The sequence below is a fragment of the Vitis riparia genome, chromosome 4, assembly GCF_004353265.1.
Source record: "Vitis riparia cultivar Riparia Gloire de Montpellier isolate 1030 chromosome 4, EGFV_Vit.rip_1.0, whole genome shotgun sequence".
Classification (NCBI taxonomy): domain Eukaryota; kingdom Viridiplantae; phylum Streptophyta; class Magnoliopsida; order Vitales; family Vitaceae; genus Vitis; species Vitis riparia.
In genome coordinates this window covers 17,161,758-17,177,774 of record NC_048434.1, presented here as the reverse complement: position 1 = coordinate 17,177,774, position 16,017 = coordinate 17,161,758, and the positions used below count along the sequence as shown (strand labels likewise).

Here is a 16,017-nt window from a genome sequence, read left to right as displayed (position 1 = left end):
AACTATAAAATAAAAGAATATCCAAGCCCTACCCTACAACTAAATACAAGGACCTCTGGTCTTAATTCTTATTGCCAAAGGACACTAGAGCTGATCTACACCTTGGGGGAAAAAGAAAAAAGGAATATTACTTCCTATGATTCCATCATCCCCTCATATAGAGACATTACAAAAATTTGTTTTCCATCAACCTACTCATATATCCTTCCATTTGTTCTATTGCTATATTTTCATATCAATACAAACCAACTAAAATATAATCAATTTGATTAATGATAATAAGCACATAAATAAAGAAGTTTCCAAACATTCTGTTTTTTAATGAGTTGACAATGGATATGATAAAAAACATTAGCTGGCAGAAACAGGAAATATAACCGTAAGAAAAGAAAATTGATGCTGCTTCTGTTATGAGCATAGTAAGTAGCAAAACCAATCCATTCCTACTCTTATTGCTTTGTTTCCATACTAAACAACTGGATCTTGCGCAAATTGAATCAAGAAACCGCTTTTTTTCTTTGCCTGAGCACAATAATTTAGATTAAAGAGAAAAAAAAAAACCTATGTGAGAAACCCTCCTTGGCTCACCAACACCACTTTGTCGCATCCTTGTGAAGCTACTTGAGCTGCAACATCATTGCCTATAGAATCAAAATTCAAATGCAAAGTTCTTTCTCAGCCACATGTACCATATCTGAAATAACCATCTCATTGCTCAACTAATTACTACTTAAAAAGCGCATATTATTGATGCTAATTTAGAACTCTATTGACATGTTTTAGGTAATGATCATTCTAAACTTATGCAATTAACATATTGTCCTCTTACAGTGCTTACCAATAGTCTTTATGAGCTGTGGAAATGTTTTAAGGTATAATTGGCAAGGAATTATGCATAAGTAAGGGTGAGCTTAAGAAGATGGAAGTTGGAATGGTGGATGAACTGTTAATGATTGAGCTGTATTAAAATTGTGGATGGTGAGCATAACATCAAATAGAAGTGTCAGGGGAAGAGGAAGTGGGTGTGTTGAAGGGAAGGATAGAAGTAATGAATGGATTTAGAGGAACAACACAAAAACCCGGATTGAAAGTTTAATTGATGCTGTTGATATATGGGTATTGGATAGTAAAGGGGCTAAATTCATGCAAAGGAAGGAACCAGATGATAGACAGCTTATGGGTGAGAAAACAGAAGCAATATACATGTTTTGGTCAAGTTTGAATGACAATTCAAAATGGGGTAGCATGTGCAAACTTGGGATGCTTGACAGTGCAGTTTGAAACTTCATTACAGTGCAAATTCAAAGAGCCATTTGAACAGGACCAGTAGGTTATAATTCGAGAGATGTAGCAACTCAGTTTGGAACCCCATGCAAACTTGTGCTCTGCCATTTCAAATGTCCATGTGAGATCACACGGCAACTGTGTTTTTAAAGTTTTCATGCAAAGATGGTTTGGAATAAAATTCAAGACTCAGATGAAAATGTTCAAGAGTTCACATGTCATGTGCTGGTTCGAAAGTTCAAATCATCACTTGAAAGTTGTCTCCAAGTTGGTTTGAATGTTCTTGCAAAAGGAAGATGATTGCATCTCTTGTGCAATCAATCTTCCCTTGTTGATGTTTAGAAATCATGTTTGAGAATGTTGTGAGGGGATTTCTACGCTTTTGAATTATTGCACCTGCATTCGGGTGAGACTTCTTGAAGAACTACGTTGATTTCAAATGATGTTGAAGAAGAGAAGCTTTAATCTTTGCAGATGGATGTGAAATCAAGTTCAATTCATCTTTCAACTCATTCAAGCTTGTTAGATGCTGGGTTAGCATGCTTTATAGCTGAATTTGATTGCTCAGTGAGCAAGAAGAGACACAACTTGCCATGCTCTGTTTTCAACTGGATTGAATTGTGAACAATTGATCAATTGAACTGGAATTTCTACATAGAGAATTATTTGATCTAGACCTATTGCCAAATCTAAAATTGGTTTAGCGATGATTTAAGATCTTCACCTAACTAGATGAAAAATGGATCAATATGAGATCTAATTCACCAAGAAAATTAATCTCTAGTGAAATCCAATTCTGAGAGCTTTGTCATTAATAGTTGTTTCATTTTGATTTCCAGCCAATTTTGATATCCAGAATTTTTTCAAATTTGATTTGTTACAATACATCAATTGGACCCTCACCATATCAATTCACACCATTTATACCTTGATCAACTTATACATAATCATCCTTGAGGACAATACATGGATCACCACACTACGATAGCCAACTCATTACCCTTAATCAAGATGAGGGCCACATAATGTGAAATCCCATTTTTGAGAGAAGCAATCACATATGCAATCAATCATCGGCATAAGCATAGATATCCACTATACCAAAAAACAAATCTCTTTGTGCAAAAACTCCACACCCAGGTGCACTAATCACAGTGTTTCCCTGATTAAAAATCTTCAGCCCATGCATTCAAAAGCCTCACTGACCCATGTCACTCTAATCATGGAACTATAGAAACCAAGAAATTAGGACCCAAAAATGAACCAGAAACCATAACAGAATGTTAACTAACATTACTTTCATAATCTAATCAGTCTCCCAAAAAGTCCATCAACTGTGGCTTCCATAAAGAATCTTGGTCTTTTAGGACTTCTGACTCCAAAAATAACGAATTTTCGCTCAGAAGCTCACACCACAAGGATGATCATGAAGTTCAAAGTTTAAACTAGAAATGACTCCCTTTTTTGTACTAAAGATGTTCCAAACAAGTTGCATTTCAGAGCCAATACTCATTCTTCTACAAGCCCTTTTCAACAATGAGTTTTTCCATGGTTCAATCTCTTGTTTTTTGCAATTTGAATTATTATAGTAACTAGATTGATAAGGGCTTTGGATTAATTGATGGTTGAACATAGTATTATATCTTCAGTATAGGGTTCAACCTTTTGTTTATTCCCCTATTTGTTGAACCCATGAGCAGCTCACCTGAGACAAGATGCTAAAGGGTTTGCGGTTTGATATACGCTATTGGCTGTCTGTTTCCTAAGAGTTTAGGCTTTCAGGTCAATCCATCGCTAGTTTAACCAAAATAAAGCATTCTCAAGCAAATCAAAATCAGTTCAAATATCGACATGGGGATTAGAGGTTTTCAAAATGCCACTCAAAAACTTTTCAACAAACACGTTGCATACTGAAATGCTACATACAATCTCAATAACCAAAAACAACCTCAGTCAACACATTCAAATGGGATTCCACAATGTCAGCCAGGCAATTCATCAAACATAGGGCATGTGCTCATAGATATCAAGGAAAACGCAGCAAAAGCTGAGAAAAACAGCAAACCATTGATGGGTTTCAATCTATGACCTGTCTTCTATAAGAAATCCCTCAGATTCAGGTACCACGTCAGTTATGATTGAGTCATTGGGAGTGGCCTCTTGCTCTTGAGTTCTGGTGAGCTGTTGTTCCATGTCTCTTAGCCTTGTCCTCATCACACTTGTAACAAGAACTGCAAAACCATGGGGTCATAAATGTGTAGATAGAGAAGAGAAAAAAGGTTGGCGAGAATAGGATTAGAGAGAGTACTGCCAGCAGTGCCAATCGTCCATAGCCAGAGGATCTTCAAGCCAGGGCTCGTCTCTCTTGGCATTGCTGATGATGTTGTTATTATTCCAACTCATAAATCTATGAAATATGGCTACTTTTGATGTGGGCATGGGCCTCTTTACCCTTTTTAATGTGGGCTTGGGCTTCATTGCCTTTTATTGGGCTCACCTCCCAACGGAAAATTATGGGCGTGTTTGGTAACTGTTTTTTAAAATAATTCTGAAAAATAATTTTTGAAAATTATTCTTTGATTTTTTGTAGAACAAAAATATATTTAAAAACCTAAAATATTTTTAACCTGATTTTAATATTTTTATATATATTTTAAAAATAATTTTTATATCTAGTATTTTATTTTTAATCATTTCATATATTTATATAATTATTTCTTAAAAAACCTTTAGAAGAAAAAATGTGAAAAAAAAAAAAAACATGTTCTATGAAAATATCCTTTTTTTTTTTAAATAACCAAAAATAATTTTTGGTTGTTAAACATGTTTTTTATGTTTTTTATTTTGAAAAATAAAAAACTGTTCTTAAAAAATTCTTACAAACTAGCTATTGGGTTTGGTTAGGTAGATAATGATGATACCATCAATAATTTTTTATAAACAATTGGAATTAAAAAATAAAAAATAAAAACAATTATCAAGAATGTATTCTTTTAAACATGTGCAATTCTATTTTGTCCAAAAGGATAGGTAGTTTGTATCTTTTCTGAAATGTCAACTTGGTAGAGCTTCTTGTAAAGGCATTGCCTCAAAATTTTCAAAATTTTAATTTAAAAAATATATTGATTAATAAAATGTATCCAAACAATACCTATAATTTTTTTATTACAAGTAATTTATTTAAAACTCCTAAATGGTGTTTTTTTTTTTTTTACTTAAATCTAAATAGAATATTATAAGTAAACTCTAAATACAACTTAATAGGATTAAGTATTAAGTTTTTTATTTTTTATTATTTATTTATATTAAATATTAATAGGGTGAGGGTCATAATAATATTATTTTTTGTTCTTTCAAAATTTTATTTTGAGTATTGAGTAAAAAATAAATATTTTGACTTTCTTTATTTAATCAAAAAAAAATTAAAAAGGTAATAAGTAAAAAAATGTTAAAAATAAATCATGTAAAATTTAAAAGCAAATTGCATTCAAGTTTAAAAAACAAACACCACTTTAATATTCTCACTCAAATAGACCTTTACATAATTATTGTAAATTTTTAGTTTGTTAAGATACCCAATTGATTAGGGCAAACGATAAGATGTGTAGTAAAGATACATAATCGTGGACTCAATTCCTATTACTAATTGAATGTCTTGAACTACCCAATACTAGTTGTGGTAGATGTGATCAATACCCGTAGGTTTGGATCTCATAGAGAACTACACAGTACTATTTGTTGTAGATGTGATCAATACCCTGAGATTTGGATTCTATGGAGAGTTTGAAGAGTACAACCTTAATGTTCTTTCACTTTGATAGATCTTTTACATAATTTTTGTAAGTTTTTAGTCTATCAAAGTACCTAATTAGTTAAGGGAAACAATAGGATGTGCAATAAAGATATATAGTCGTGGATTCAATTCCTATTGCTAGTTGAATGTCATGAACTACCTAGTAAAAGTTGTGGTAGATGTGAACAATATTCAAAGGTTTGGATCCCATGGAGAACTACCTGGTACTAGTTGTTGTAAATGTGATCAATAACCCTAAAGTTTGGATCCCATGGAGAGAGTTTGAAGGGCACCACCCTAATTTTCTTTCACTTAGACAAACCTTTTACACAATTATTGCAAATTTTTAGTCCATCAAAGTATCTAATTGGTTAGGGTAAACGATGGGATGTGCAATAAAAATACACAATCGTGGATTCAATTCCTATTACTAGTTGAATGTTATGAGCTACATAATACTAATTATGGTAGATGTGATCAATACTTGGAGGTTTGGATCCTATGGAGAACTACTCGATACTAGTTATTGTAGATGTGGTCAATACCCTGAGGTTTCGATCCCATGGAAAGTTTGAAAGACTCGACCATTTGTGGACCCCGCATTTCGGCTCATGCGTTTCCCACTCGATGGCGAGCTCGATTCTTTTTATTTTGAAAAATTGATTTTTAGTTCATTAAGAAAATGACTTGGAGTCGCCACTTATTTTTGTTTTATTTTTAAAAGGGTAAACAAAATAAGAAAGAAAAACCCTAAGTGTGACTCCTTATTTTAGAAAAGGCGATCTGCGAAAAACCGGATCGGGTTCGGGGGTCAGGTTACTTATCGGGAAGGTACGGTACAGACCGTAGCACCCCTTTAAGTCCCTAAAGTCGGGTCTCTACTAATAAGATGAAGCAATCATGGCAATTGATGAGAAAATCAATGAATACTCAAAGTGATCATGCACACGTGAGAATCTAAACATGCATACCGAAAATGACCAGAGCAGATGTGGATGCGTACCTGGGCAGTGATCCATGAAGCGCTGTCAAGAAGTGAGGTTAGTGCATAATAACAATCACGAGATATGTCACAGAGCATAATAAAATCTATCATTCATGGCAATTAAATCAATCAATTATAAATTCACTTATGTGGGGCCCCCACCAAAGCCCGATTGATCTTGCACGAATTAATCTCACAAATTCCATTATTTTGAAATTATGAAAATGACATTCATGCTTGCTTGTGTAAAAATTAAAAGAAATAGAACATTATTTAAAAATCGGAGTGGAATTAAAACTGTTCAAGAGAAAATTGGATTTTTGAGATTTATTTGGAAATTGAAGTATTAGGAATTTGGAGTTTTAGAGTTTGTTTGGAATTTGGATTTTTAGAAATTAAATTTAAAAGAAATTGGAATTTTGAAAAATTAAACTTTAATGATTGGAATTTTTAAAGGAAATAAACAAACAAATAAATAAAATAATGATAATAATAACGAAATAATGTTTAAACGAGTGAACGTGAATACTGGAATTTTTGAGATTAAAAATTGGATTTGGAAGTCGGATTTTTGAAAAATTGAATTTTAATGATCGAGATTTTTAAAAGAAATAAATAAATGGATAAATTGAATAATGATAATAATAACGAAAATAATAATAATTAAACAAATAAGTGTGAAAGATTAGAATTATGGGAATTGGGGATTAGAATTTGAAAACCGGAATTTATAATTATTGTTACTATTTCTTGAAGATTTACTTTTAGGTGATATTTTAAAAATTAAATTTAGTAACTAGACTTTTTGAAAAATTTATATGAAGATGAAATTTAGAAAATAATAATAATAATAATATTAATAATAATAATAATAATGAGATAAACTAAAGTAAAAGTTGGAGGTTAGAATGAAACGTGTAAGATCAAAAGAAAAATGGGCATGTACATTCTAGGATGGCCCACAAAAAAAATCTTCCATTGACTTCATTGACATGTGATGATTCCCAAGCAAGAAAGTAATAATAAAAGAAAACCACAAATGGTTCTCGGATGTAAGGGGAATGAATGGGTTTATAGGTATTTAGGTGGGGTAGGTATTGGGGACGTGGGTAGTGAAGAGAGGTTTAGGTTAATGGAGGTGAGTAATGGCATGGGTAGGGATGAATGACTATACATGCATGGTTCCATTTGTAGCATATCCAACATAAGTCAAATCCCATAAATAACATGGTACAGCTTCTGTATCATAAAGGGATGGGCTGCTGAAGACATCTTCATGAAAGGTAAGAAGGTTGACTAATGCATTGCCCATCAACACCCAGATTCTCTCGTGCCATAATACCCGGAACACCCACCACACTTCAGTTACCGCTTATTCATTCCAACCATGGCTGCCACTAGAGCAGCCCGATCTCCAACGTTGGTACTGACAGCAAGATTAGTAACTAAGGAAAGCACCAAATCCTGCAACACGGCCAGCCAAACAAGTCGCTCTGGGCTATTGAACACTTGAACAGTCCTCCTTTCTTAGATTCAGAAAGCCATCAAACTAATTCTTTGCAAGAATCTTGAACTCGGACTTTAATCACTTCAAAGGACAGGGAGCCATATTGGCGAGTACTTTCTGTAGTTCCTTACCCCTCAAGCAGAGGTGAGAAAATGGACACGCACCATGGACGGATATCAAGAGCAGAGGAGGATAACCAAAACAGAGCACAAAGAGTTGCTACAAGAAAATGAGCCTGACAAGCTATGCTTCATATAGTACCAACAGGCTTAGATGATGGTGGGTAAGATTAAATGAGCATCAAATGAAAGGTAAAACGTGGTTACAAAAAATATCTCATGGAGAAATCAAAACCAGTGCAAACCAAACCACTACAAAACCATTAGCAAAAATCTGAAGGTGCTCACTCCCAATCAACAATCATCATCCGAGAATCAGTAAAAACAGAGTAGAAATGCACACCAATAGATGCTGACGAAAAATCTACAATAAACGTACCTCGAAATAACTCTCTCCAGCTGGGTGGGCAAGAAATCAGACCGCTATCCTTCCACCTCTTCTCCCTCTGGCTATCCCCCGTCTCTGCATCCCCTTTTCTTTTCTTCTTTCACAAGCCATGACCAACTCTCCTGTTCACCCATCAGCAGCATGGTGGTTTTTTTAACCACCAGCATGGCTGTCATCCCCCATTTGCTACTCGTCCAATGCCGCTTTCCCCTAGCAGAAAAGGGGCCCCCTCCCCTTATTTTAGAAACAAATGCAGAGAAGTCAAAAAAACTCTCTCCCGGGTCCCCCACAAAAGGGGTCTACACCATTATATTTTCAAAAATATATAAAATGATGAATTTAAAGATACAAAAATCTTTAAATAATTTTCAATTGTACTCTCCCATAGTAAACCGAATAAAGGAATTTAGATATCCTTCTAACCTTTCTTTTTTTCCTCTTATTATGACACTTTGGAGCAATTTTGATGGAATAATACAACCAAATCTAAACTCAATTCAAACCTTTTGACTAACCTTTATAATCATTTTTGATATTTAATTCAATTTAATATAACTTTTATAAACTCAATTATAACTTTTTAACCCAATTCAATTCGAATTAAGCTTAACTCAAGTTTCGAGTATCACAAGCCTAACATAAATCCCATTTAATCACTTTCTAATACATGTAATTTTATGTATAATAATATTAATTTCATTTATTTATAATATATTTTTGAAGAAAAAGTATAAAATAGTAATTATGTTATCTAAATTGCATTTTCTTAGAAATATAAATAAATTTTATTTTCGTTTTTATTACTTCAAATATTATATAATTTACTATTTTAATCATGACATAAATATATAACTAAAACAAAAATATTTATATGCCAGTCAAATCTAACCTCATCCATCTTGAACTTCTTATATAGAACAATTGAATCTAACCACAGTAAATTCACTTAAAAAACTAAAGTCAAATTAAATTTAAGTTAAACACTTTAAATAAAGTTGAGTTAAGAATTTATTAATTCAAATTAGCCTTGGATCAGTTAAAAACTTAATTCAATTTTACTAAGTATTTATTAATTCGAATTAGGCTTGGATAAGCTAAAAACCCGATTCAATTTTGCCAAGTTGTGGCTCACATAAATTCTCGTGTGGTTACAATCGAGAATGGTACAACTTTCATAAAAATTATATCATTCTTTTGTGTAGTCACAATCGAAAATGGTACAACTTTCATAAAAGTCATATCATTCTTTTGTGTGGTTACAATCGGGGATCTCAAGATTGTCGGCTTAGGACAAGCCACCACCATGTCAATTCCATATACATTATTAAATATAATCACATCCGCATCCCTTGAAGCAAAAAATTTTAAGGGGAAAATATGTAAAGATGCACCATCTAAAAAATATGGATGAATTGAGAACTTTTAAAAATGGGTTTCATGGAGTTATATTTTGGGAAAAATAATTTATAAATCATGTACTAGAATAATAACTTGTATATACTTCTAAGACCACCTTTCAACCAGTTGATTTACATACTTCGAAGACCACCTTTCAATCGATTGAAGGTGGGTTGCTACCTCTATCAGGTAAAATGACAGGTACACTTTATTAGGTCTCACGTACACAGTTGTCACATCATCTATTATCACTTCAACATCTATATGATTGTTTTTACCTAAAAATAATAATGTTAGAACTAAAAATAAAATGACAGGCACATTTGATTAGGCCTCACGTACGCAGTTGTCATATCATCTATTATCACTTCAACATCTATATGATTGTTTTTACCTAAAAGTAATAATATTAGAACTAAAAATACCATTATAGGTAGTAGTATATATTAGCCTATTTATCACTCATCACGATTTTAGGTTACATATCAAACGTGCAACTAGAGATAATAGCATTGTTTTTATTTAAAGTAACAATATTAGTAGCTAAAAGTGTCACTGTAGTTAATAGGATGTACTAACCTATTTAGTTTTTTATGATTTTGGCAATGATTATTAAATAATATGCAAAAAAAAATACACATAATGTACTTTTTTAAAAAATATTTATTAAAAATAAAAAATAATTTTAATAGTTTAAATTTTTAATTCAACAAAAATATACCTTTTTACATATTTAATAAAAATTATCAGTTTTTCTGTTTTTTTTTTTTTTAAATATCAATGTATTATGATGGGAATTGTGAATTTATATTCAAAAATTTAATGCAAACGCTTTTAAATTTTTAATTTTACCTACCTTCATATATTAATTTTAAAATTAAATATTCTTAAAGAATGATCATAACTAATTTTTTGTTGAATGAAATTAAAGGTAAGTTAATATGTTAATATTTTTTATATTATTTTTCTATTTTTATTTTGAAGAAAACAAAAAATTTAATTTCAAACACATGTGGATAGTGTTTTTTTTAAATAAAAAAAAAACAAGTTTAATATTCTATAAAAAAATTAAAAATATAAAAAATATAAAAAAAAAAATGAGATCTGGAAATTATAAATATTATAAATATAAAAATATTATGAATAAAAAATAAAATAAAATATTATATATATATATATATATATATATATATATATATATATATATATATATATATATATATGTGTGTGTGTGTGTGTGTGAAATCAATATTATTTAAAATGTTAGTATTTATTTAATTATTTATTAGATTATTAATTATTATGGGTGAATATAATTTTATATTAAAACTAATTTATTTTAATGTATTAATTATATATCATGTTAAAATTAAAGTTCGATAAAGAAAATGAAAAAAAATAATGAATAAATGAATTGTACATATAAAAAATAAATTTTGCTCTTTTTAATTAAATAGGTTTTCAAAAACAGGGGGGAAAAGGATTATTTTAAAAAGAAATCAAAATTAAAAAACGTTTTACAAAACATGAAGAGAAATGGAATAGGGGAGGATTGACTTGGGGAAGGAAAAAAATAGGAAAGGAAAGAAAAAAACCACACGTGCTTTGCTTTTTTGGGTGGCAACCTGCATTTATGACGGGACGGTAATCTTGGAAACATGCATAAAGGCATGAAATGAAAATTATTTTCCTCCAAATCCACTCCTAGTGAAAGTGCCTTTCTTGGGTTCTCAATTCATTCATATTTTATAGACCGTTCATGTTTACATTATTTCCCCATTTTCTAAATTATTTTTATAATTCTTTATTTATATTAAAATAAATATATCTTAACATCTCCTTGGACTTTAGTAGGCAACAATTAAAGACAAGGATATACCATGTCCATGACTATATGGTATTTCACCCAATTAACAAAATAATAATTATAAATTATAAAATTAGAGTCTAAAATATATTTTTAAGCAATCTTTTTTCAAAATAGATTTTTTAAAAATTAGTTTCTATAAAAAAAATTTACCAAATATATTTAAATTAAAAATTATTTTATATTATGAAGAATAAAATTTACCAAAGACATTTGACATGTTAGGAGTCAAATGTTCAAGGTTGTATGGTGTTTACGATAGGTTGGACAAATCTCGTGTTAGGCAGTGTATGGTTGATTTCTCTAACACTTGTTGCTAACGTGATTGGATAAGGTTCCCCTTCAAGATTTGTTACTCGTATAAGTCTCGTCACAACCCTTTGTTCCTTGTACAAGTCTTATCGTAGTCATTGGTGTCTATGTCATGCAATTACCAAGCATGTAGGATGTTCTTTCCAGAATCCATATGTTTAGATTTCCCAAGTCGACTAGTGCAAGCTCTCAAACAATTTGGGAATGAATGGATCGAAAGCTTCCCTACTAGAAAGACTTGATTAGACAATACAGGTTTCAATACTTCTTCACAATAAGGATCCGGGCTCTCATTCCCAAAGTGCCCACTGATAGAGATATACTATTAACCATGCATATGCGTGAATTTAATAGTATGTTATTATGATGACATTCTATAAACAATTATTTCTTTGTATTTAATTGGAGATTTGCATTAGATAAATTAATCTTTCGGTATAATTTAATAATAATTGTGTTAGTATATTTTATATATAACTAACTGGACCAAGTAGAGAATGGATGTTTTGTACTGACTGTTAAAACATATTCTCTAGGACATTAGAAATAAGATTTATGTTTTTAATCATGATTTAATTAATATGAGCAAATATAAAATGTCTTGTGTTTTGATTCATTAAAGAGTGAGTTTCATTTATTGGAGCGATAAGACTCGATGAGTTGGACAAAGACGCTTTATGTTTGCGATGTATTAAATAATGATTGAATCCACGTCTCGGTATAGAGATTGATGATGCACTTTAAGTAAGCTTATAAGGTTTCATAGTGTAAACCCTGCAGGCGGATTTTTATCCGACACATGAATTAAGTTAAGCGACAATCTTGAAGATCTATTGTTACTAAAATAAATTGTCAGTAATTTGTTTGATGTAAATAGCATCTGTAATCTTAACGTGGGAAACATAAATTATTATGTAATGGAATTGTAAGATTAATAAGGAGTTCAATCATGAATTTTTAGTGGTATAATTTGTGATTAATTATAATGAGAATATACTGGTCCTGTATGAATTCTTATTATAATTAGTAGCCTTGTTAATTTTATTCCTGCGGTCCCTGCTGTGCCTTAATTGTTTGGACTATACATGAATAATGTGTTTTAAATAAATGATAGATTAGTTTTTAATTAAATTTTATTTAATTAAAAATAGATAATCTAATTTATTTAAAATGAGCATTTTAAGGGAAAGGGTTTCTTAGAAAGCGGTTTTTTTAAATAAATGATAGATTAGTTTTTAATTAAATTTTATTTAATTAAAAATAGATAATCTAATTTATTTAAAATGAGCATTTTAAGGGAAAGAGTTTCTTAGAAAGTGGTCTTCTTCCCATCGAAGAGATTGATATATTAGAAACAGAAAAAAGAGTAAAAAACCCTAGCTATTGTTTTTCTGCCCACTCAGAAATCATAGTCCGGAAAATTGATAAGGTAAACAGCAGAAGATTGTAGGAGATTGTGGGCGTTTTCAGCAGAGAAAAAGGTCAGTCTTTTACATATGGTTTTGGCTTGCCTCCATACTTGTTTCATCATGATTTGTTTCCGCTGCGTAAATCATGGTTTCTATCAATTGGTATCAGAGCTTTGTCTGAAACTCGTTTGGAGGTAGCTAAACATCTTTTATATAGATTCTCATATTTACAATGGATTGTTTTTGTGTTTCATCTATTGTATGATATGGGTGTTTTACGATTCAAAATCACAAAAGATTTTTGAATGACGGAAATTGGGTGTTTGCTGTTTGCAACGCAAATGGTTGTTGTTTTCTTTTATTATGAAAACAGAGTTATATGCGTTGGATTAAAGAGATAATGGCTGCAGTTGTTATATGAATATGCATATGTTCATTGATGTTAACACGCAGATTGGGTTTTTTTTTTAACATTACCACAATTATTAATATTATATTGCTCTTGGTTTGTTCTTTTTGAATTCAACGAAGATTGGCATGATAATGGGTGTTTTATATTATAATATTATATTGCATATAAGGATGTTAATGGCTGCCATTTTCAATATTATAATATTATATTGCATATAAGGATGTTAATGGCTGCCGTTTTCATAAAATGCTTCAATTATAATATTGTATTGTTGAATGCTTCTAATTATCGCAAGTCAAGAGTGATAATGGCTGCAATTTTTTTTAAATATAAGTGCATAAGTTCACTGCTGTTCATCCGAATGTCATGCATAATTTCATTTGTGATTTTGGTGATTTGCCATGCGAGTTTTTGCAATAAGATTGTACTGTTGTAGACTGCGCAAAAGACAATAATTAGAATGCTACATGGTTGAACATTGGTGTTTATTGCTGATTTTTGTTAGGTTATTTTTTCTATCGCAAATCAGAACATGCTTGCTGCAGTTTTGGTTTTGATAACATGAATGTTTTTAGTAAACCAGCAGCTCATTTATTTCCATTAATTTGTGAGTATTTCAAGAGTTGCTAGTTGTGATTACTTACATTTTCTTCCTCATCGGCAGATGATATGTTTTGATGTAATCACTGTAACTCTTCTAGTATTGTCTATATTTATTTATCTCTCTATCTGAGTAAATTAATTAGGGACATAGACTAGAAGTTATAATTTCACATTTATATTTAAGAGGCATGTTTTCTCCCATCGAGTGGTACATGTTGATCTTATGTTGCTTTTATATGCATAACATATGTTTAGTTTAATTCTCCCATCGAGATTACTGTCCATGGATGTTATGATGCATATATGAATTTTGCTGTCATTATTGTTATTATGCAATCTTGATTTATATTCAGTTTTTTTATTATTATTGAATTGCTGTAATTTTATTTTATGCATAATCTTGTGACAGAATGACATCTTTCAATCCCTTAGCCAATATCCTAACCCAAAACAAGCTTGAGGGTCCTAACTATGTTGATTGGAAAAGAAACTTGGACATTTTGCTTACTGCAGAAGAATATAAGTTTGTGCTCAATGAAGTGTGTCCTGAAAAACCCGGTGAAGGTGCCACTCAAGATCAAATTAAGGCTCACCAGAAATGGGTTAAAGCTGATGAGATGGCGCGATGTTACATTTTGGCATCTATGTCAAATGTTTTGCAACATCAACATCAGAAAATGGATACAGCTTATGACATCTTAGAAAATCTCAAGGAGATGTTTGGAGACCAAACTAGTGCAGCAAGGCAGAACGCACTAAGGGAGATCCTGACTTCTAAAATGGAGGAAGGAACTCAAGTAAGAACTCATGTTTTGAAGATGATGAGTCTTCTGAATGACATGGAGGTTCTAGGTGCTGAAGTTGACAAGGCTACTCAGATTGAGATGGTCTTGAACACTCTGCCTCCCAGTTTTCAGCAGTTTCGTTTGAACTATAACATGAATAAAATGGATTTTACTCTGTCTAAACTGCTGAATGAGCTGGTAGCTGCTGAGACTATTATTAAGCAAGGAGCTGCACCTGTTGTGCTTAACATTGAGCGAGCTTCTTCATCTATCCAGAAAAAGGGTAAGAAAAAGAAAAATGTTAAGCCGAACAAAAATGGTGCTGCTAATGGTGTAAATGGTGTTGTGAAAAAGCCAAAAGGTAAGTGTTTTCACTGCAAGCAACCTGGTCACTGGAAGCTACAATGTCCGACATGGCTAGCCAAGAAAAAGCAAGGTACAACTCCTTTTCATTTACTGGTTGTTGAAACTTGTTTAGCGGTGTTGACTACACACCAATGGTGTGTAGACTCAGGAGCCACTAATCATGTCTGCAATTCATTGCAGGGGTTTCAGGAAACACGCCAGCTAAGTAAAGGGGAAGTGAACATTTTTCTGGGAGATGGCACTGAAGTTGCAGTTTTAGCTCTAGGAAACATTGCTTTGAATTTTAAGAATAATAGAACATTGATTTTAAAGAATGTCTTGTATGTTCCTTCGATTAGAAGGAATTTGATTTCAGTTTCTAGTTTGAGTAAGAACGGATATTCTGTTTGTTTTAATGAATTTTATGATGATTCTGTCGTTATTAAATTTAGAGAACAAATGATATGTTCTGGCTCTTTAATTGATGGTTTATATATTCTTAAAGTTACACCTGAACTGCAACTTACTAATTCTGAAGTAAATAACTTTGATATTGTTGCTCCATTGAAAAGAAAGCGTCCTATTGAATTGAGTTATACTTATCTTTGGCATTTGAGACTTGGTCATATTAATTTAGATAGAATTTCTCTGTTGGTTAAAGATGGACCTTTGAGTTCATTGAAAGTGGAGGCACTACCAACGTGTGAATCCTGTCTAGAAGGAAAAATGACTAAGAGACCTTTTCCCTTAAAGGGCAATAGAGCCAACGATGTTCTTGAATTAATCCATTCTGATTTGTGTGGTCCAATG

General features: G+C 31.5%; 1 protein-coding gene and 1 long non-coding RNA gene across 2 annotated transcripts; one reads left to right on the top strand and one right to left on the bottom strand.

Moving 5' to 3' along the window:
* Positions 1-287: 287 nt before the first annotated feature.
* On the bottom strand, positions 288-3,700 carry LOC117912360. The gene is made up of 3 exons (XR_004651007.1): positions 3,593-3,700; positions 3,374-3,515; positions 288-641 (listed from the first exon to the last, which is right to left on the bottom strand). It is a non-coding gene; the product is annotated as an uncharacterized LOC117912360 (long non-coding RNA).
* Positions 3,701-14,146: 10,446 nt separating this feature from the next.
* LOC117913287 lies at positions 14,147-15,227 on the top strand. Its single transcript, XM_034828234.1, has 2 exons — positions 14,147-15,181; positions 15,217-15,227. The coding sequence occupies exons 1-2, from the start codon at positions 14,488-14,490 to the stop codon at positions 15,225-15,227; spliced, it is 705 nt and encodes a 234-aa protein (XP_034684125.1). The 5' UTR covers positions 14,147-14,487.
* Positions 15,228-16,017: the final 790 nt, after the last annotated feature.

Excerpts from the sequence above, each read along its gene's own strand:
- LOC117913287 (XM_034828234.1), top strand. The coding sequence starts at position 14,488 with ATGACATCTTTCAATCCCTTAGCCAATATCCTAACCCAAAACAAGCTT.